The sequence below is a fragment of the Ictidomys tridecemlineatus genome, chromosome 4, assembly GCF_052094955.1.
Source record: "Ictidomys tridecemlineatus isolate mIctTri1 chromosome 4, mIctTri1.hap1, whole genome shotgun sequence".
NCBI lineage: Eukaryota > Metazoa > Chordata > Mammalia > Rodentia > Sciuridae > Ictidomys > Ictidomys tridecemlineatus.
In genome coordinates this window covers 197872717-197896401 of record NC_135480.1, presented here as the reverse complement: position 1 = coordinate 197896401, position 23685 = coordinate 197872717, and the positions used below count along the sequence as shown (strand labels likewise).

Here is a 23685-nt window from a genome sequence, read left to right as displayed (position 1 = left end):
AACTGACTTAGAACACAAAGGCTTAGTGGCATGGTGTGCTTCTGCCATCCATTACCATGTGATTTTGCATAAATCACTTGATTTCTCGGTGCCTGAGTTTCCTCACCCGTCTCATGACATTGTTGTCCAACTCAAAAGAGGTAAAGATCACAAAGGGCTTTGCAAATTGTAATGTTCTGCACAGATACAATAAATTATTGCTTTGCCAGGCAGTCCCTCTCACTTATAGCCTGGACCTGGCCCAGAATACAACATTCCAGAACATTCTCTCTAGCCAACAAAATTACATTTATCTGAACCATGTGACCGTGACCCCTTTCCAATCATAGCCACAATAGCTACTTGGGAAACTGGGATGGCCCCGAGCATCGGCTTGCACTGCTTAGGCTGTGGGCAGGGTTCCTGTAATCTGCTGCCTGGGAACATGGCTGCCCTGTCATTCCAGCCTGTCCTCTGTCATTGCCCAGGCAGCCCCAGCAACACGTCCTCACGCCTGTCTTCTGATGGCAGTGGTGCGGCGCTGGCTTAAAGAGCAAGGTCCATCTGGGTGAAGATGATTCATGTGGCAGAAATATAGACACAGAGGGAGGGTTTCCAGATCAGCTTTCAAAAGTATTCTTTCCCATTCTGTGGCTTGCGCTGGATCCTCTTCCTGCCCCTGTGTCTAATTCTGTCCTGGGCCATGACCCTTTCCTTGGAGGGCTGGAGGAGACACCTTTTCTAGGTCCTAAGATATTCCTCCTCGACTTCTCTGCTCTCTGGGACCTCCTCCTAACCCTGCAGCCCAGACACCCCACAGGGAGGAGGCCAAGACACGGTACATTGGTCAAGGGCTAACGTTCTGTTCTCCGATGCCCCAGGGTTGAGCGAATCCCAGCCACCCCTTCCAGCAACTCCAGCTGGTGAGCTTGTCAAGTTAACCTCTCCCAGCCCAGGTTTCCTTATCTTCAAGTGGGGAGCATATTTGTGCCACCTCCCAGAGCTCAAGTAAGAGCAATAAGCTCAAATAAGACAAAGCTATACGGAACAGTTAGCACAGTCCTAGCACAGAGTAGTCACTTAATAAATGACAGTTTTTGTGATTAGTATGTTGCTTGTTATCTATTGCAAAAATGGTTCTCAAATTTGTCTATGAAGAAGTGCCTTGAAATTCTAGGAAACCATGAAATATTCACATTTTAAATATATCTGGAGCACTCGTGTTCCAAGGAGCATAGTTTCGATCCCAAGCCCCTGGCTTGGCATTTGTTACCCGCTAGGCCCAGCCCCATCCTAGCCTCCCTGTACCTGCCCCTGAGCCCTCAGTCTCTTGGCCGTCGTGGGCGTTAGTTCTGCCCTCCATGCTCTTCTCTCAGGGCCAGCTTGTCCTGCTCACTCCTGTTTTGCTCACATCTTGCAAGGTGCTGCTCAGCATCCTGCCTTCTCTGTAACAGCTTCCGTGACCACTGTGATGTCCAGGGACCTCACCTCCTGCCACCCTCCCTCTAGCTCACTCCTTGTGGTCATTCAAAGGTGGCCTTTGTTCATCCTGTTTCTTCTGCCTGGAATGCCCATCCCCAGTTTGTCTTCCTCTGGACTCTGACATGTCCCCTGGGCACCTGCTGAGTCAAGGCCTTGGCTGGTTGTGGGGCATGTGGCTGTGGATAAGGCGAGGCCCCTTCCCCTAAGGAGTGCTCCATCAACTGAGGAAAACCAACCATGAGAGACACAGTTCTTTGTCAGCTTGCTGTCAGAGTGCTGGGAGGCTTCTGGAGGCTTCTGAGGCAGAGGGGGAGATGTGCTATGTTGCTCAGGGGATGAAGAAGAGCTTACTGGGCAGGAGGTGAGAGTGTCATGTTCTCCTGGTTTCCTTCCTACCTCATGGGCTGCTGCTTTTCAGCTTCTGCCTCTGGATTTGGCAAAGCTGGAGATCCCTGGGGCCTAGTCCTTGGAAATTTGTCTTCTTATCCACTGTCACTCACTAAATGAGCTCATGCAGACCTGGCTGTAAGAACCAGCTATACAACACTGGTCCTCAAGCCACATTTCCCAGTCTTGATCTCTCCTTGGTGTATCCCACGGCCCACCTTAATTTTCCATTCTGATGGCTGGTGAGCACCAAAAACCACGTCCACAGCCAAGTTCTTGAGTTTCCTCCCAAAGCTACCGTCCCTTCTCTTTCCTATTTCAGTAAATGAGCAGCATTTCTTCAGACCAAACCAGCGTCATCCTCCTCCTGTTCCCCTCCTTCTCCATCCCATCTGTAAGCAATGCTGCAAGTGCACTCTAAAATATTCCAGATGGAACCCTTTCTAACCAGCTCCTTTGCTACCACCCAGTCAGCCTTTGCCTTGCACTTGAAATACTAGGATAGCCTCCTAATTAACCTTCTTCTTCCCACTCCCACTACCTGTTGCTGATTTCCCACACTGTCGCCAAAGAGATTCTTTTAAAATGTAAGTTGAATCAAGTTCTTCCCTTTGCTGGATCCCCCAATGGCTTTTTCATTGCACTTAAAATCCCAGCTCCCTGCCATGAGCTACCAGCTGCTGTCTGCATCCATCTCTCGTATTTCTGTCTGACCTCATCTGCTATCCACCTCCCTCTTGCTCACTTCTTGAGGTCATTTGTAGGTGGCCTTTGTTCTTGCTGTTTCTTCTGCCCCAAATGCTCTTCCCCGGTTCTTCACAAAGAGCTTACTGTCTTGCTTCACTCAGGCCCTGTTCATGTGTCACCTCCTGAGATGTTTGCTTCTGGTCAGGATAGAATAACAAAGACGGAACACTCTACCTCCTTTTGTAAACAACTAGGCCACCAGAAATGTATATGAATGCGTACATGAAATAAGTGTCTTAGGCTTTGGACAATAGTTGATGACTCAGTACTGTGGTCCTCGAGACAGGGCGAAAGCCAAGCTTTTCATCTGGAGGCAATGGCTGGAACATGGGACATAGTGGGGGACCTTTAGAGCCTAGTGACCTTGATTAATTGAGGAGATGGAGATCAAAGTTTGGGAAGGCTAAAGTGGATGGAAGTTTTGGGGTGGGTTTCTGGCTAAACAGAAAGAGAGCTCCAAGAATCATTATGATTCCCCTGTGAGTCTTTGTGGAGTCCTAGACCAGGGGCATGTGGAGTGTTAATCCACAAAACTGGACAAAGGATGACCAGGGAACTAACAAACTGAACAGCATCCAGAGCTCATGCAGGGGAGGGAGGGGTTCCCGGTTCTGAATGGCTGGAGTAGAGAGGCTTTGTTGGTTTCTGCCAGCATTCAGTTAAGATTCCAAAGGAACTCTGCCTCAACCTTAAACAACAGGAGGTGAAGGCATCAGAATGATCTGTGAATAACTGAAAAACAAAGACTAGCACTTTAAAAGGTAGACAAAATCCAGATGCTCAGCATTGTAATACAACAATGTCCATTACCCAATTAAAAAATCACTAAACATTACCCAAACCAAGTAACCTATACCATGGGGGAAATCATTCAATAGATTCAAGATATTAGAAATGATGAAACTCTAGGAAAGAATGATAAAATAGTTATTTTAAATATGTACAAAATTCCTAAGAAGAATACTGACTTAATGGGCTACAAATGGGAGCTATCAAAAATAACCAAGTGGAACTCTTAGAAAATAGACTCTCTGAAATGAAAATTTCAGTGGATGGATTAGCAGCGAGCAAGACTCTGAAGAAGAAACCAAGAAACCAACATTGAACTGAAAAACACAGCAACTGAATCCATCCACAACTAAAGAGAAGAAAAAGACAGGAGGAAAGAACTGTGGTTCAATGTCAAGTGGTCTAATATTTCTGTAACTGGGGTCCCAGAAGAGAAGAGAGAAAGTAGAGAAAAATACTTGAAGATGTAATGGCTGAAATTTCTCAAATTTGATACAAACTATGAACTCACAATCCAAAAAGCTAGAAAAGCCCCGAGCAGGACAGACAGACAGACACGCACGCGTGCACACACACACACACCAAGCCTTATAATAAAATCGTGAAAAATCAGTGATAGGACAATCTTCCAAGCAGCCAGGAGGAAAAGATGCACTGTGCTCAGAGGAACAAAGAATAACTATAATGTTCTTATCAGAAACTGTGCAAGCCAGAGGACAATGGAATGATAAAAGCCACCTCCTTAGAAAGACCTTGCCTGGTGTCCTACCTAGAGCCCTAACCCTCCCCTCTATCCACTGTGTCACTGTGCATTCTTACCTGGCTCTAACTGTTAGTTGCCTGTGGACTCTCTACCCTCTAAAATATAAGCCCCAAGACAGCAGCAGCTTTACCTTGTACATGGCTTTAACCCAGTGCCTAGAACAGTGCCTGGTATTTAATGGTGTTCAGTAAATACTTGATAGATAAAGACATAACCCCATCCAGGCAGAGGAGTGGAGAGGCAGAGAGTGGTAGGTAAAGCATCCTGGAACCACTAGCAGTCAGCACGGGTCAGAGCCCAAGGTGTGCAGCAGTGAGGGGAGGAGATAAAGCTGGAGAGTGACAGATTCCAGGTCCTGGAGGACACTGTAGGACGTGCCGTGCAACTTGAGCTTCATTCTGTGGGCAGAGATTTTAGGCAGAGGATTATTAATATTCTATTTGTGTTCTAGAAAAATTACTGTGGCATCGCCTTGTGCCAGATGATTTCAAGTGGGGAGTCCGAGAGCAGGGAAAAGGTGAGAGGTGGCACAGACCCGACAGAGTCTGAGCAGTGGCAATGCCCACATCTAGAAAGCTCTTAGGAGGAAGAGCTTACAGGAGTTGGGGACCAGCTGGTTGTAAGGGATGAAGAGAGAAGTTTGGATTTGTTGGACTGAGATGTTTGAGATGTGGATAAGGAATACAGGAAGCAAAGCTGATTTTGGAGAAAGAAGATAGTATATTAGTCACCTATTGCTGTATAACAAATTTGCAGCTTAAAACAGCAAACATCCACTATCCCACGGTTTCTGTGGATCAAGGATCTAGATATATATAGCTAATTGCCTCTGGCTCAAAGTCCCCCATGGGGCTGCAATCCTCAGGCTGGCCAGAGCTGCCACCATCCCAAAGTTGCTTGGGGATCCTCCTCCAAGCTCACTCACAGGGCAGTTAGCAGGCCTCAGGTCCTCAGGTTGGCCAGAGAAATCAGTTCCTTGTCGTCTGGGCTACTTCATAGGGCACCTTGTCACACAGCAGGTGACTTTCCTCAGAGTGAAAGAAAGCATCCCAAGATGGAAGCCACAGTTCTTTTATAACCTAATATTAGAAGCAACATCCCATCCTGCCTGCCCTGTTCTATTTGTTAGAATGAGGTCACTAGATGCAGCCCACACTCAAGTGGGTGGAGGAATTGCACGAAGACACAAATACTAGGAGATATGGGACTCACTGGGACCACGATAGAGACTGCTGACTGCAGGTAGTGAGTTTGGATATGTCAAATTTGAGGAGTCTGGGAACTTCCAGCTGATTGGATAGCTCTGGGCCTCAGGAGAGAATTCTTTCTTATTGGACTGTGGCTTGGAGCCTATGCATAAATTTACAATTAACTGCTCAGGGCCCCTTTCCAACTTGATTCGAAGCTCCTAGAGGTCAGTCAAGAAGGACAGCTATTTTTAAATCCCCCAGGAAACCCCTCTGGTAAAAGGTGCTCAACACATAATCGCTGGAGGAATTTCTCAGGTTAGTAGAATTTCACATGGTTAAAAAGTTGTCTCTCAGGGTCCCAGTAACCCCAGTGACTTGGGAAGCTGAAACCAGAGGATCCCAATTTCTAGCCCAGCCTCAGCAATTAAGTGAGACCTTGTCTCAAACTAAAAACATAAAATAAAAAGGGCTGAGAATGTAGGTCAGTGGTAAAATACCTCTGGGTTCAATCCCCAGTACCAAAAAAAAAAAAAAAAATTATTTCTCTATTTGATAATTCCTGCTCTGCCACCGTTAAAGAGACTTAGAGAGATGTCTTTCCCTTTCCTAAACTGCAGGTGACTACATTAGTGGTTTCTCAAAAATGAAATTTGAAAGTATCCCCCTGGGAATCCTCGTATAGAAAAATAGATAACCGTTGATCCTCCCTGCTTTCCCAGAAGAGAATCCCATTTTGAAAAAAAAAAAAAAAAAAAAAAAAAAAACTGGACCAAGTGAATTCCCAATTTTTTTTTTCCCAGCAGAGACTTTCTGGGATTATATGATAAGATCAAATATAAGCCCAGTTCTGTGATTCAGCTTACTGTCATCCATACCTATCCATGCCTAGATATTTCGTTGATCTTTTGAAAGGAAAATAATTCATATTTCCTTGAACTTGTGAAAAATATAATAAAGCTGTCCCTCATTAAACACATACTAGGTGTCAAGCACTGTGTAAAATGCTTTCCATTGCATCATTTTTATTTGATCCTGTCTTCCCTACTAGAGTGTAAACTCCAAGAGGCCAGGCACTTCTCCTAGTTCACTGTGATATTTCCAGCAGCTAGGAACACAGGAAGCTTTCTTGGGACATAGAAAGCATTTGGTAAATACTTGTCAAATGAACTAATGAAGATTAGTGAGTGCTATTCATATTCCTATTTTACAGATGAGGAAACTAAGGCTTATGGCTAACAACTATCTTGCCTGTAGTCACACAAGTTAATGGCAGATCCAGAATATGGACAGCTCCTTATGATTTCAAAGGACAATAATTCCATTTCTTGGTGAAATTGGTAGGAAACTGGAAAGGGACTTAACATATATTGAGTACCTTCTGGATAATGAGCATAGGCCTAGATGTTACTTTTCACCTCTGTTACCAATGACTCTGGGAGCCGTTTTTCAGATGAGATTGCTGAGGTTCAGAGAGACTAGCTATTAGTGTAAGAGACAGAGATGATGTGAGCCTGGGTCTTTCTAACTCCAAAGCATTCCTATACAAGACAAAACACATTAAAATATATACATCAAACTTCATGTTCTGGAAAATATAATGTCGGTGGTTACAGGCTAATATGGCAGACAAGGTACCACCACATCCTTCTCCAGCTCCCAGCATTTTCATGATTTGCATTTATGGATCCATTGGGGGATGGAGCTACAAAGAGTCCTCCAGGCTGAGAAAGCTCAGGCCCAGACTTCTAAGATGTAGCCCAAAGTAAGAGCTGATGACTGAAGATGATAAATGTTGGCACCACAGCCTGCTGCTCTCTGTGGCCTCATCACCGCTGCACGTCTCAGACCAGATCTGAAGTTGGACTGATGATGTCACCAGGGTCCCTTAAAGGCCTCATCACTCATACCCACTTGTCATATATTATTAAGCGGATCTATAATACATGGAACATTTTCTACTGAATTTCCATTCCTTCCTTTTCATGACCAGGGAAAGAAAAATAGAGCGAGGATGACTTTTCCCAACTTCTCATCCTTATTGCCCTTCATTGTAACATAATTTCATCTTGAATCATTCCCCGAAATGGTCATCCAGGCTTGGATTTCATTAATATAGATGAAGCTGCAGTTTAATAATTATCATTTAACTAATGCATATTCTATATAGACAAGTAAATGGATTCCCCTCATCTTTTCTTCTGGAGTCCACAGAGGAGGGGAGTCTACATCTGTATCGTTTTCTTTTTCCTCTTTTATTCTCCACCTTATTTTTTAGGACTTTGGGGTTGTATAATTATGTTTAGAAACTTTCTACATGATCACTTCTCTAGAGATAATAAGAGTCCTTCTGAGAATCTGAAGTCCTCGTCGTGCGAGTCAGATTCTCATTAGGAGCAGCAATCTCAAAAATGAGGACTTATCCAGGTGAAGGGCTGTTTAAGGCAGAGAGATGAGGATGCACGTGGTGGCTGAGCCCCACCTACAGTAGGGCTCCTAAGGAATTAAAAGAAACCAGAGTGGCCGGTGGAAGATCTCTCCAAGGCAGGCAGGTGCTGAAGTCAAGGACAGGCATGCAACAAATGGGCTGCTCGGGGTCTGGGGTGCAGGGGCCACTTCAAGGGCTGGTGGTCTGTGGAGCTACCACACAGTGCCCCACATTCAGAAATGGCTTCAGTCCTGACTTTAGGCTGCTGTCCTCATCATGAAATTGTTAAGACTTTTCCAGCAAGGGGTGCATGTTTTTATACTGTAACTGGGTGGCAAATATTGTGTAATCAGTCTGCTTAGGCTGGAAAGCCAAGGCTATCCCTTACTAGGTAGGCAGGGTTGGGGGTACCCAGGGTCTTTCCTGAGGTTCAGTTTCTGCTTCTGTAAATTGGGGAGTACAGTCCCTCCTTCAAAGACGTCATCATGAAGATTCAATGAGATGACGGATGAGGCCTTGGTGCACTGCATAGTCACTGGTACCTAATCCACAGCCCCTTCCTTAACTATCAGGACACATCTGGATCACCTGAGGGGTTGATTGGACCCCCCTGAGCGAGTCTGATTCAGCAGGTGGGGGTGGGGAGTGTGCTGGATTTGAAAGGGTTCCTTGTGCGACAGTGATGTGTACTCTAGGTTAAGAAAGGCAGCCTGAGGTTTTCGGAGATCTAGCTAGGAAGCGACTTAATCAAGGAGGGCAGAAGAAAAGGCAGAGGGAGAAATTGATGGACTACCACTAATCCTTAACATAATAAAAACCCTGTTAAAGAGGACAGAGGTCATCGCTTTACAGCGCTCTGGACGACACAGATAGTGCTGAAATGCACGATGGGAACGCATCCCATTACCAAGGTTTCTATAAAATTTTCTGCTATCCATTTGGTCTGACAAGCACACCCAGAGGAGCAGGGACCGTGGACAAGAGCAGCCAGGGTCAAGGCCAAAGTTGGGGACCACGTTTGAATTTATTTTCCCCTCAATGACTCGAAGACCGTACTCAGTTCCTGCAAAGAAACTGGGGCTGGAGGGAGTGATTCTGAATCATGTTTATTCTGCCCAGATCTTAGGCTTTGACATTCTTCTGATGAAAAATCTGAAGCCCATCCTACTTGAAGTAAATGCAAATCCCAGCATGAGGATTGAACATGAGTGTGAAGTAAGTACTCTGAGCATCTCCTTGACTATATTGTGGTAAAACCAAGGGTTCTAACTCTCAAGGTGTCCACTTGGCTACAGAAGACTCAGCTCTCTCGAATTTTCACAGCAAAGTTCTATTCGAGTGAAATCATTTTTGTTCTGTTGAGCTCTGAACAGAGTCTATTAATATAAGACCTTTCCGACCTATGGTAATTTCCCAGCATGCCATTCTTCCCATTTTTAAGGTCTGGAAACTTAGAAGCAGCTGAGCCTTTCCATCAGTTTTGACATGAACTAATTAGTTAGCCTCAGGAGATGAACTAATTGAAATTCTATGAATATGATTTAGCCATGTCGACATGCTCAAATCACTAAGATAAATAGTACATTTAACAGTCGTTATATTTTTCTCCGCCCTCCCAAAAAATGCATTAAAAAAACCGGAAGGAAATACTCCCAATATTAGTATTGGATCTTGGGGGAATTATCTGGATTCCTTTAATTTTCTTAACCCCTTTCTCTATTTTCAGCTTTTCCACAGTGAGGATGTATCATTTTGAACATCCGAAAAGCACAGTGCTCTTTCTTCTCTTGGTGTGTTATGTTAATATACAAAACGGCATTGACATTCCTAAGGTAGTATAAAGGGAGCACTTTAAAAATTCTCTTCTATAGATTAGCACAAGCAAAACAGTACAACCCCACGGGCTAGCTGGAGGATGGCATACTGATAGCCGCTTGGCATTGAATCACGGTCCCACTGTAATGCGGAATCCTTACCCATTCAAGCTTTCTCCAGGGGTGTTCGAAAATGTCCCCAGCCTTGTGGATGAGGAGGTGAAAGTGGCTGTGATCAGAGACACGCTGCGCCTCATGGACCCACTTAAGAAGAAGAAAGAGAACCGGTAAGTATTTTCTGTCATTCGTTTCTGTCAACTCTGCTTCCTAACTGTTTTGTGTCCTAAGCAGGTGAGTTAAAGGAACCTGTTAACACATGAGATTTGCATAATAAACAATGGAATAAATCACCTTTTCATTTTATAAACATAATCCTCCAAGCAACCAGTGACTCAAAGTCAGGACTAATCTGACAATTGGGGTTCAGAATGAATTTCTAACTCTTATCTAAATCCGCAAAGCTCTCACTTTCCCTCCGTGATAGGGGCGTGCACACCACTGTTCCTGGGGTGCTTTTCTTTGAAATCCTCAAGCACAGAAAAGGTGGAATAAAAATGCAGAAGAGGCCACAAATAACTGGATGTAGTTAGTTACTGCCTTTTGATTTTCTTCACAGTATTGACGTTCTTGCCTGTAAGCTGCTTTAGTTTCAAAATTTGCCAAAAATGATGTGATGAACTTCTGACGCTTGTGTGGTACTTACTGGTTACAAGCCTCCATCCTCATCCACCCAGTGGGACGTTATGTGGGGACACTGTCTCCCCGCCCCCCCACCTGCCTTGGAAATGAATGACATTTCACTTGGGTATTTTGTTCATTCTGTTTTTGCCAAATTCCAGGTTGTCACAAGGTAGTTAAGTAAATATCATTATTCATGTTTTGGGCAGAAAAGAACAAAGCCAGGCATTTCACAGAGCACATCCCATACCCCTGATATATCAGATCAACCCAAATGCTCCCAGACACAGAAACCATTCTCAGCTGTGCTTCAGGACCCGGGGGATCCCGGCTTCCCCAGGCAAGGGCTCTTTTGCAGGTTCCTCTACTGAGGAAACTCCAACTGGGCTCAAGCCCAAATATCGTCAGGGCCACCCTACAGCGGTGCTTCTCTCGGCTGCACATTGGAACCATCTGGGGAGCTTTCAAAATGCCAGTGTGGAGACACCCCCCCCCCCCCATTTACAGAAGCTGGCCTGGGCTGGGGGCGGGTCACATATTTTTCTGTTCCCTAGATGATCCTACTGCGCAGCCGCGGGTGAGCAGCACTGCGCCTACAGGACATGGGCTCTGCAGGGTTCGCCCTGTTCTCGGTGTCTGTTCAGCTAAGGTCTTCCCAAGTGAGTTCTTCACTGAGTGAAGCACGGGTGACCCTCGCTGAAAAGGTTCCACGTGTGGTTAGTGTGGGCCAGTCCTGCCAGGTGTGGCTTCAAAGCAGTGGTGTGTCAGGGCTGCACAATCCTCTGAGCTACTCAGACCTGAGGGCAGTGGAACAATGTGCCACCTGTATGTACATGCCATCCCCTGGGGGAAGCAATGGTCGGTTGCAATTTGGTTAGATAGTTATAAAGCTCATCTCTCAAAAAAGTATTGATCTTGGAGAGATTTGGGTGGCTTTCTATGCCAGTATAGCACGGTGGTGTGGTTTATTTTTTAGGATGACCTTGATACATTCTCATTCTGATTCTTTGGGTGGGAATGAGAAGTTCAAAAACCAGATGTGGCCTGAGCCTTCTTAACCGCTGCCACCAAACATGAAGAGATGGGAGGTTTCCACTGTATTCCGCAATTAATGGTATTTAAACAAAATTAGCGTTCTTTTTCTCTTTTTGGTTGTATTCCTTTACCTACACCTATATAATCTGTATGAGCAGCAGGTCTGCAGTGTAATAGCAGTGGGACACAGGACCATTGATTGGGAGGCATGAAAAAGGCATTTTACAATTTATCAAGTTATAAGTAGCAGCATCTCATTTTTAATTTAAAATGCATTGACTTTTTTTATTGATAAGTAGAAACAGTTAGAACTTTAAGAACCTGACTTCAATTCTAATATTAAAAAACCCTTTCATCTCACCCTTTTCTTACTCACAATGTAAGGGTACATTTTAATAGCTAAATGCCATTTACTGGTATTTTTCCTTAATTTCACTTTATTTTATTTTTTACCCAGCAATGGTTATCTATAAAAGCACTTTGTAATCTGTAAAGTGCATTTATGCATAAGGGATTATTATTATTCATTTGAACTTTACCATGCAGAGTAAAAGGCTGAAATTATTCTCAACTCCTTTGTCTAGAAATGTTTTAGGAATAAATTGAAAAAGCACCAGGTTTATGCCCACAGAAAATGCAGTGTTGTAGTGCTGAATCCTAAGTCATGTTCTGAGACCGTGTCACTCCACCTGCATTAAATGATGTCACATAGACTTCCAGGATGAAAGTTACCTTTAGTAGCAGTTTCTAGTGTTTGCATGGGATCTGACCTAAACCTTAAAACAAATGCAATCCTAGGTTTGCCTCCAGCTCTGTAGCAAAAGGGATCACAAATGTCCCTCATTAGTTCCTCCTTGGGGACTGTTTGTCATCCAGACTGTCAACGTGGGTTTTCCCTTGCCCCATGCAAATTGAGAGAACATATAGATGCCCTGAACCCCCCAACTCCCAGCCCACTCTGGAAAGATTCAGAGACACATTCCAGGGGGCACCAGACATGTATCCATGTGTTACATCTCTGCACACCCCCAGGTCTTATAGCCTGGGTCCTTTTCTTGGTGGGAATAAAAGTAGTCCCCAGGCATTCTAAGGGGAGAGGAATTGACCCTGCAAATACCCACCGTGGCATGGTCAAAAGCACTTCCTCTTGGGCCAAATAGACTGAGATCTGAATCCTGACTCTGTCATCAACTGGTGGTGAGACCTTGGGGATATTGCATAGTTGTTTTGAGCCTCAGTTATGGGATAATGACATTAAACGAAACAATGAGGAAAAGTTTAAATATATAGTAAGCACTTTATAGTGTGCTCATTTTACTAATCAGTGTTACAATTATCTGCTAGACATGAAACAAACAGCAAAAATAATACTTATTCTCTTTCCTGATTTTCTTAATGTAGAATTTTAAATTTAGAACCACTGACATATCCTAAAACTGCAGCTGTAAGATCACTGGGGTTCAGAACTGACATTGGAGCTGGTTACCAATGGGAGGTTCTGTTCTCCAGGGAACAAGACGTCGCTGGGCCATATTTATTTGGTGGGTTAGGAGAAATCAGTTTGGGTTACCGAAGGACAAAGACAGCTGCCATGTGAAACTGTTTTGACTATGGTAACATTTAGCAATTATCTAGTGACTCTCTTGATTTCGATACGAGGGTTCCGTGCAGGCACTGTAGGAACGTGGGAAGGGGGCTGATGGGGCAGGATTCTGGAAACATCATCTATATGGAGACCAAATTCATCCATTGTAAAATTGACCATTTTAAAGTATACCATTTGGGGGCTAAGAGTGTAGCTCAGTGACAGAGCACTTGCCTAGCATGTGTGAGGCCCTGGGTTCAATCCTCAGTGCCCTACACACAAAAAAAAGTACAACCCAGTGACATTTAGTACATTCATAATGTTCTGTAGCCATCTCTCCACGTGGCTCCAAAATGTTTGACACTCTGAAAGAAAACCCGTCCCATTAAGCACCCCATTCCCCCACCTCACCCTAGCTCCTGAGTCCAGGCAACTACCTATCTGCTATGGATTCCCTGTTCTGGATATTTCATGTAAATAGAATCGTGGACTGTGCAGCCGTTGGTGATTGGCTTCCGTCATTCAGCACAATGCTCTCAAGGGTCACCTGTGGTGCAGCAGGTGCCAGGACTTCAGTCCTCCTCATGGTAGACAGACCTTATCTGTTGAGAGCCACAGCCAAAGGGGCCCCAGCAAACTTCCAGCTGCCGGCTGATGATTGGCTCACAGTGCCCCAGCAACATCTAGCTGATTGGCTCCTCTGAGGTGATGCTCATTGGGCTGTTTCCCTGCCCTTTCAGACCACGGAGCTGCTCATTGGGGGACTTCTTTGGCTCTGCCCACGCAACCCAGCCAATGGGCCTCAAGAGCAGGAGGATATTGGGAGGTGGTGAGGCTTGTGTGGGGGAGAGGCTTGTGGAAGCCGGTGGTGGCAGTTGGGCTCTGAGGGTTTTTTCCTGAGGAGCTGTTTTGTTTGGCGTGTGTGGTTCTAAAAATAAAGTTAGTTTCTTTTGACAAGTGGCTCCTGAATTGTGCCCAGCCAGATTGCGGCACATATCTACTAGGCAGACAAACCAAATCTCGGCATCCATTTGTCAGTGTTGGACATTTGGGTGGAATGTCCCTTTTCCGCCAAAGGGTGCTGCAGTGATTATATTTTAGTTCTCTACTTAAGATTTCACTTAAGGGACAGGGTCTTCCCTGCTATAAGAAAGTATTAGAGCCTCTGATTTATTCCTCCATTTTCCTGAAAGAAGTGCAGATCTTAGGTACCATCATGCCAGTTAGCTCCCTGGTTTGAAAAATCTCTTGGAAGCGGTCCTAAGGGAGAATCAGCCATGCTGAGGTGAAGGCTCTCATCTCCTACCACTGTGCTGTGGATGTGGCCAAGTTGCTTCATTCTAAGATCTTGTCTGTAAAATGGGAATATGGACTGTCATGGCCTTGGCATAAATGACGCACATCAGGGACTCATGACATCTGAGAGCCTTAGACAAGTGCTGGCTCTTGGAGTTCCCAAGTGGTCTATCCAGCTTTTCTTTAAGATCATGCTGATGGAGACAGATAACTCACAGCTCCCGGGGCAGCCTATTTGAGATGTGAACACAGTGGCTCTGGCCCCCCTGAACCATGTGTAAGGAAGGTCACTAACTTGCCTCAAGTCGCAAAGCGTCTCACTGGCAGAGTAGGAGCTGGATCTGGACTCCATGCTTCTCCCCAGTGTTCACTCCGCCTGTCAGGGGCTGCCCTGGCCTCAGTTCCTCCTGCACGTTCAAAGTTTTGCTTTGAGGAGAAGGGGGAAAATATGGAAAATCAACAGATATTTGGATAGCCTGAGTCTGACTTTTCTTTAAAAACCAGCAGAAGCAGAGGTGAATAAATTGCATTCCCCAACTGTTTTTTTAAGACAAGGTAATTATTTCATCAATTGTTTAAATTTTGGAAGGTCAGTTTACCCCTGGGGAGTCATTTTTCTGGTACTGTGCTCCTTTTCTGAACACAGGCATCTCTGGTAACTGGAGCCCCTTCTTAGGATCATAAAGCCCCAAAGTAACATAAATGAAGGCAGAGACAGGGTTGGCGAAATCCCAGGGGGTTTGTAGGCTTCATGCCGCTTCGCGGTGCCTGGGAGCTGGGTTGTCGACCGCTGGCCTCTTATTCAAAGGTATCTATTTAGAAAATGACTTGTATAAGGCCCAGAAGCCCCCTTTCCTATGGTTACATTTCACAGTCCCCTTCCTGTTTTACGTACCTCCTGTCACCATAACAACCAGGTTTGTTGTAGAGGAAGAAGTCAGTCTGCCTGCGCGCCATTGGTCCCAGTCAGAGATGTTTGTCTACGGAAGGTTTTCTGGGAGCTCCGGCTTCCCTTCCTACCTTGATTCTGAGCCATGTTTAGAACCAGTAGATGAATCCCCCAAATAGGTAGATTCTATATAACAAGGAGGAGAAGGGTGGAACATTCTAAGAGAATGCAGAGCAAGGAATGTTCAAGCAGTTGAGGTCCATGGCTTGGCCTTATATGATGGAGGAATATGACTTCGTCCAATAACATAGAAGAACAGAGAAAGTATATTAATCAGAAAATTTCCAGACCCCGGCGCCTGCCCCTGAAGTCAGTGGTACTTCTTATTGAAATCCCCCCAATGATAGGGAAACTGCGTTCCCAACTATCTCCACTAAGCATGCCAACATGAATAAAGGACATTATCTTTCTTCCAGAAGAATCATCTAACTGTCCTGTCAGATGGCCCACCCATGTGTGCACAGCTGACCCTTGAAATTCTGGGGTTCATTTGATGCCAAGGATTCCTCTGTGGCCAGACCCTATAGATCAGCACACACTGACCCCAAGCACCTTTGAAGATTTCATATAAATTATAAGTCTGGGTCACAGAGAGGTGACTCCTTGCATATTCATTTGCATCTCATTTGCGCCATGTGTGGATCAGAGAAACAGGAGTTCATTTATTTTGAGTGTTTATTGAGCACTTACTGTGTGCCAAGGGGAGGACTATAGAAGTGAATGAACCCACAGGCCAGATGGGGAGGCAAGACCCACACATGAATATTTATAAGGTGAAAGGTGCTAAGAACAGTTAATGCAAAGACAAATTGCCAAGGGAAGATTATTTCCTGATGGGAAGAATTTTTAAAAACAGAAGAAATGACCCTTGAGCTGAGGTTTACAGGGTGAGCAGGATTCAAAACACAAAAAGGAGAGGAAGGGCACTCTGTTGAAGGAGGCACAGGCACCGGGTTCTGTGGGGGGGATTTGAAGAATTCAAGGTGCATGAGGCAGATGCTGGGGGTGGGGTGGGGGCTTGATGGAAACCTGGCGACCAGAGGGGACATCGGAGAGCCTTGAGTGGCAAGAAAGAAGTCACCGCTTCTTTTGTCCCTGGGAATGCATGAGGACCGTAAGAAGATCTGAGCCCAGAAACAGCACACCACTCTGTGTATATGTGCATTCTGCCTGGAGGAGGCTCCAGAAGTTTGTTTATTTAAGATCAAACTGTCCCATCGTCACAGAGGCTCCACACAACTTGCCCGAGGTTAGGACTTTGTGGCTTAGGGATACACTAGCTCCCTGCCTCAAGGACCTCGGGTCCAGGTGGCCGTCAGCAAACTAGAAAAATGTGCCTGTGTTTTCCAGGAAAGTTGGCGAGAAGATGACTAATGACAGGTGTATTGTTCTACGTGCAAGAAAGAAAACAAGATGAGTCTCTTCCGTTTGGAAATGTTGAAACATTAAGCCAGAAGTAACCACTAAAAGCCTCTTTTGCATGAAGTCTGTTGAGAGGGAACCATTTCCAAGACTTATAGGGAAGGTGGAATTTCCTGAGCTGATGTGAGAGTGTCATTTCAGAGGGCCATTAGGCAGAAACCCAGCCCCTCTCCCGGCAGGTAGGCACGTGCTCCCTCTTGCCCGTGTGAGCAGCAGATGGGAAACCAGACAAGCATATGGCCAGTCAGTCACCATTACTGGGGACATGGCAGTGCTGACTTCTGCATGGGCCCTCCCAGAGTCATTCCACACAGGGGTGGGGTAGCTAATGTGTCTGGAAATGCCTTCCTGAGTTGCTCCTTATGAGCTTTGAACATTTGTGTGTTTCTAAAATCGGGAACTTTTAGCTTCTTGGAAGGACACGGTGTGGTCTGGGCTCAGGAGTCCAAGTTTTGGTACCCAGTTCTACTTGGCCAAAGCAGAAATATATATGGATAATAGTTCTTGCTTGGCCTGTTTCATAAGGAAGTGTTTCTGGGGTGCTTACTGTGGTCAGCATGGTGACAAATATTTGCATTTGTCTCTATTTTGTCCCATGACAGCTGTATGCAGCAGGGGCCATGAAGACTTCTGTTTTTCACATGAGAACTCTTAGGCTTGGAGCAGTTGAGGGACAGGCCCAAGATGACCCCACTTATGAGACAGGCTGAGATTCAAAGCATCCGTGCAGCTCTTACCCTGTGAGGATGGACCTGAAAGTACTTAGCACTCTCTCTGCCTCCAGAGCTTCCTTGAAGCTTCAAGCAGGACCCACACATGGGACAAGAGGGAACAGCACCAGACAGAACACTGTTTGTGTGCAGTTGTGCGTCCCCCGCTGGGGGCGAGGTTGAAGTCTGGGAAGAAGGCGGGCCAGGCCAAGGATTAGGTGGAACCCTATGAATCGTTGATATCAGACCTTTTTTGGGAATCCAAGCGTGGCAGGCCCATAGGAGGTTCCTTGGCAGACCAGATCCCAGTCCTGCTTCCCGAAAGGCATTTTAGTGTGAAAGGTGCTGCTTCTCTGTTGCCCATTTCTTAACTAATTTTTTTTCTCATAAAAGTACGTGTAGAGGATAAAGTCTCCCTCCAATTCAGCCACTCAAAGTTAACCTTTGCTAATTTTTCAGTTAATAAAAATTTGTGTAATATTCATCTATGTTTTATAGTGAAGGCCATCCATCTGTATAAATTTTGTAGACTGCTTTTATTTTTCTCCACTGGATAGGACCGTAATGTCGCCTTATTGACAACTCTTTGTAAACAATGTTTTCATTGACGGCTGGATTGGAGTTTGCCTTCCTATTGGAGAGGGTTTGGTCTATTTCTAGCATCTTGGGCTTCAAGCCTCTCTACAAGGAGCACACCGTCTTGGGAGAGAGCTGCTGGGGAAGCAGGGAGGGAGATGGGCTCCTGTGGTTCATACATAGGTGAGAGCAGGGTCGGGGGACAGGGCTGCAGTCAGATGCCGTGGGGTGAATCCTGGCTCTTCCGTTTATAGCCGTAAATGTACAGTCACCTCCCCCTCTCTACTTACTGTGGCTTCTTCATCCTTAAAAGGGAGTTTTCAGTCTGATGTTTTTAAATCTGCAAAGCAATGAGGAAGTTCTTAATTTGGAGGGAGGGAAAGAAACTGTTGCTTATTCCTAAGAGACTACTTGTCATGGGAAGTGTCCAATCTGAATGTATTTAAATAAATTGAACAATATACGTAACCTGGAGGTTTTTGTGGGGTGTGTGTGTGTGCGCATGCGAATGCGCGTATGCATGCGTGTGTTACAAAAAAAGTGTGAGGAGAGAGGTGGTTAAGTAAGTGGGAAGACAGCTACAGCAGTGACAGGTTGATCTTTGGCTCTGGGGATGGATTTGATTTCCCTCTAATTATCTGCTAGATTAAAAGAAATGAAAAGATCAAAATGAAAGCTGGTTTCAGTAATCATCTGAAGCCCTGGGTTATCACACCAAATGGTTGGCAGTGTTCACCAGCTGCTTTCTTTCCCTTTCTTTTCATGCAATTTCCATTTCTGCCTTCGCTTTCAGTTGCTAAGAGTACTCTCCTAGCGGAGGCTAACGGGAGGGGCGTGGGGGAGGGTGGAACCCCAGGGTCAGGAGGAGTAGGATTCACCTGGAGCTCCTGCGCCCCTTGGCTGAGCATGGTCACCTGGAGTCTGAGAGTCCACAGTGCTGTGTCCCTTGGTGCAGCTGGCTGTCCCGGGTGTGCGCTTCCTGTCTGGGCGGATGCCTTCTTCCTCCACACTGCACCCTGACTCTGCAGCGCCAGAGGCCAGCCCCCAGAAGCTGCTAACGCATGGATCAGTGAACGCATGAGTGAGTGTTGGCTTGTCACGTGTCATCCCTGTGACAAGGCTGGGTCCAGGATGCCCGTGAACCTCTCTCTGCCAGGTATGGGAGCATCAGGAGAATCAACAGCAAGGTGACCTGGGCCCAGGCACGAGGAGATGGGAGGCAGGGGAAACGGAGGGCCATGGGGCAGGACCAAACTTGGAGCTCCCCAGACACTGAAAGTACTCCAGAAGGGTTACAGCTGCCTCATCCCGAAAGCTCCAAGCTGGAAACAAACTAAGGTCTGCCCACAGCAGAATGCTCTAGTGTTGGGTACTTCTCACTGGAATACTACGTGTCCACGAAGATGCACCAACCATAGCCCCGTGCATCGGTATGGATGGAGGGCCAAAGAAGCAAGCCATCAGAACTTATCTATGGTACAATTAAACTAAATAAAATCCAGAGCAGGCAAAACTAAACTTTGTTTTATAGAGATGTAACTCTGAGTGTTAAAAATATAAAGAAGAGCGAGAAATAATGATCAGATGGTTACTCCTGGCCTCGAGGGGCAGAGGGAGGCGTGGTCTGAGAGGGACCCTGGTGGGAGGTTTAGATCTGGGCCCTGTCTGTTTCTTAGCCCAGGCGGCGGCTGTGTGCATCTTGTATGAGTGTGTACGAAACAAGGTCACACAAAACGCCAAGTCAGAATGGCAGGATCACAGCGAGTGAGCAGGGAGGCTTCAGGAACCAGGGCCAGATGCTGCTGGGAGACCTGATGAGTCAGGCCAAGCATTTTGCTTTTTATCCTAAAAGCAAGGGACGAGTTTTAAGCTGGAAGGTGACACCATAAGGTGGTGTTTAAAGCAATCATTGTGGCTGCAGCCTGAAAGCCAAATTGGAGTGAGGCCAGGGTGGTCACGGGGGCAGCTGAGAGTTTTGAAAGAAGGTGGTCGGTTGGGTGAGGTGACCGTGGTAGGGACCGCGAGAACCGTTTATGTTGTTGGGGAGGGGGAGGTGTCAAGGAGGAGGGGTGGGGAGGACTCCGAAATGATGGACGTGAGAGAAGAGCGCAGAGCCAGGAGGGGACTCAGCTGGGTGGCTGCTGGTGCCAGTTGTGAAGGTGGGCACCCTGGGAAAAGGAGCAGCTTTGGAGGAATGGGATGGAGGCTCGTGAGACTTCCAGGTCCCATGCTGTGTGACAGGTGGCTGGGTGCGTGGGTCAGGGGTACAAAGGCGGGGGGGAGGGCTCCCTAGAGGAAAGCAGGCAGCCCTCGCGGCAGATATTGCCTAGGACAGGTGACAGCATAGTGACGTGGGGTTTGCTTGGGGCAGAGGTCAGTGCTGACTCCGTTGCTCTTTCTGGCACATTCATAACCACAGCGGTAGGTTGAGAGACCTCGGCCTGCTGCGGGCTCAGCTGCTGGGCACAGGCCGCCCTGCCTTCAGGCTGTCTTGTGCGTATCACCCTCGTGGTCTTAACCCACCTTTAGGCTCCCTGCAGATGCCTCGGTGTCCTCAGGGTCCCCAGTTGTAAGTTACTCCCGTGCCTGTCGGGGTGGGGTGTGTGACAGGGGAACTAAACTAGCGGAGCAGGGGAGGGGGTTTCTCTGCAGCACCTGCCTCCCCAGGTGTTCCCAGTCTGCTCTTCCTGGGCTCATTATCTTCCTGTGCCTCCGTCACCCACACACTGGACAGCGCCCTGCCACTTACAGCCATTTCAGACCAGTTATCGTAAATGACACCCACCCAAAATAAGCAGGACGAGAGTCATCATTCCGTTCTCACAGGCGAGGAAACCAAGGCTCGGGAGCAGGGCATTCTGCAAGCTCTGGGTCTGGGGACTCAATCTCCTGAAGTACAGATTGCTGACGGTGGGAGCGGTCGCCTGCGTGCCAGATCTCCTAGCTGAGGCCTGGCGAAGCAGAGGCTCTGTACATGTGACCTCTGTGAGAGGCCGTAGCCGGCAGAGACTGGAATCTGTCCTCAGAGGCCTCATTAGGAAGGGGGACTGGAAAGCCTCTGCCAGGAGGGAAGGGGGAAGGTGCTGGGATGTTCAGCTTGGAGGAATGAAAAGCCCTGGGCACAGGACGCCTCTGCCACTTTTAGCTTGAAAAGCTGCTAGTGGGAGACCAGATAAACTCTCTGCAGGTGTCAGTGGGCAGACAAGTAGCTGGGGCTAAAGTTTGCAGACAGATTTAAGTTTAGTGAAAGGAAAAAAAAAAAAAAAGATACTTTCTTTGCCTGAGATAAGAATTGACTCCAAAAAGTGTTAGGGGTATAGCTCGGTGGTAGAGCCCTTGCCTAGCATGTGCAAGGTTCCGGGCTCAATCCTCAGAACTGCAAAACATGAAAAAGAAAAGAAAAATTGACTCCAAGGAGTACTGGAGTAGTGAGTTCCACGAAGCTGAAAGTAATCAAGCCAAGAGCAAATAACCAAGTGTGGGAAAGGAACACCAGCCCTGGGATATCCTTGGTTGTATGATCCTGGACAAGTCACCTAATCCGTCTGAGACCTAGTTTCTTCCTCTCTATAATGGGAATAATGGTGCCTCTGCAGGTTAGTTGTGAGTGTCAAAAAATGTAGCAAAGAAGATCTCGGGGTACGCTCATTCCAGAGGTAGGTCCTGAGTTCCGTCTAGGGGCATGGTGTAGGATATCCTATGGATTTTTCATTATTCTGCATGTCGGGCTTCCCCCAATATTTGTGGGACCCAAGAAAGACTGGGACCCAAGAAGGCTGGTTGAGGCCCAGCCTTCCGCCAGCCCCTCCGACTCTTCCTCTTCTGGTTCCACCCATTACTACAGGGTGGGGATGGCCACTCCAGTTCACATGCCCCAGCTCCGTCCACACTGCCCTCCACCTCTGTCCTAGCTCTGGGTGGCTCTGGTCTTCCCTCGGGACTCGAGGAAAGGTACTCGTTACGGTTTGGACCTAGAGTGTCCCCCAAAGGCTCATGTGTTGAAGGCTTGTCCCCCAATGCAGCAACACTCAAAAGTCAAGATTTGAGGTAGGAATTGGACCATGAGGGCTCTGACCTTATCAGTGGATTAATCCACTGAGGGATTCATATTTGATGCCTCATTGGAAGAAGGTGGAGACTGCAGGCAGTAAGGCCTAGTTGGAGAAAGTGGCTCACTAGGGTGTGTCTGGAAAAGGTGTGCCTTGTTCCTGGCCTCCCCTCCCTTGCTTGTACCCACTCCCCCTGCCCAGCTTCTCTGTTACCAGGAGCGAGCACCTTTCCCCCGCCACGCCCTGCCACCGTGATGGCCTCACTCGGGCCCAAAGCAAAGGAGTCAGCCAACTGTGGACTGAAACTAGGAGCCAAAATAAGTCTTTCCTCTAAATTATTCTCCTCGGGTATTTTTTTCCTTGATGAAAAGCTAACACAGCACCTAATGTGGCCTTTGCTCTTGGGAAGATAGACACCAACCTTGCAGGAAGGAGATTCCAGGTCCTGAGAACCCACAGCAAGTGTCTAGAGATCCTGGGGCCTGGGCTCTGGGCGGGCAGTCTCTTTGGCCTCAGGGATGTCTTGCCCCTTAGGAGGAAGCGGGTGCCAGATTGGGGCTGGAGCAGGATACTCTTCAGTCCAGGGTCTGGGGCCATGCCCCATTGCTGGGGTCCAAGCCAGTTATTTCTGCTAGATTCCTAGCGACTCTGTAAGTGCCCAGCCGCGCGCCATTCTAGGTGGCAATCTGAGGGCAAGGGTAGAGAGCCAGGAAAGCCAGGGGCAAGGGCAGGGGCTGGGGAGGGGTGGGATATCAGGACAGGGCCAGCGGCTGTTTTAGTGAGAAATGGATGCAGTTTTCTTCTGGGTCAGCCTCTTACTTCCGTGGTGGTGAAGGGAGTCTTTGGGCAGGCTGTAGGAGTCCCTGGGCAGAGGCAGAGGCAGAGGAAGAGGAACTTCTCGATCGTGGACCCTCTAGCCAGTGCGAGGAAGAATGGAGAACGCAAGTTCCTCTCCTGTGTTGGGGCTGGGGTGGGAGAAGGTGGCAAGGACCAGGCCTCAGCCATCCTGCCTTGGGGTAGAGGTTGGAACTGTAGCCCTATTAGAACAGCCAGCTCGGCCACCATGACAGCAGCGGAGTCACAGCTGGGCATCAGCCTCTTGGTCTGAGTCAGCAAGACCAACCTGAAGTCTCCCTTCTCCTGGTGCTTTGGAATCTCCTGGCTTCCTGCTGTCAGCACAAGCTGACCCTTGGAGCCTAGAAGGGCCACAGGGTAGAGGCCACCTGGGCTGGAAGAGGGTGGTTCCTAAACTTCAGTGGGTGTCAGGATCACCTGGAGGGTTTGGGAAAGCCCTGAGTGCTGAGCCCCACCTCTAGAGTTTCTGATCATTAGCACATCTAACCCGTGTCCAGGTGACACCCACGCTGCAGGGCAGGTACAACGCTTACCTCCCAGCCCCACCCTTGTGTCTGTCCCAAACCACCTGAAGACCCTTCAGCCCCAACGGGTTTGCACAGCGGGAGTGAGTGGGACTCATGCCGGTTCAGGAGAGGTAGACGGTGCCCTGGGGAAGGAGACCCCTGAAGAGAGTTCTCTGACCACCCAAATGCCCCCGTTTAATGGAACTCTGCTCACGGGTGTCACTTGTATAGAGCTTGTGACCCCAACACTGAAAACAAGCCACATGGAGCCATCTCATCAATTCACATACATCTGTTTCCTGCCTCTGCCTTTCCATGCAAGTTTCTTAAGACAAGTGAAATATTAAATGATTGTAAAATCTAACCTGTAAGGCATAATCAGAGGCTT

General features: G+C 47.2%; 1 protein-coding gene across 4 annotated transcripts in view; it reads left to right on the top strand.

Moving 5' to 3' along the window:
• The window catches only part of Ttll11 (tubulin tyrosine ligase like 11), a 243304-nt gene that overhangs the window by 100394 nt on the left and 119225 nt on the right, over positions 1-23685 (top strand). For all 4 annotated transcript variants that reach the window (XM_078048135.1, XM_078048133.1, XM_005320921.5 and 1 more), the window contains exons 5-6: positions 8882-8977; positions 9748-9863. In XM_078048135.1, coding sequence (XP_077904261.1) covers positions 8882-8977; positions 9748-9863 — 212 coding nt within the window. The remainder of the gene's footprint in view (positions 1-8881; positions 8978-9747; positions 9864-23685) is intronic.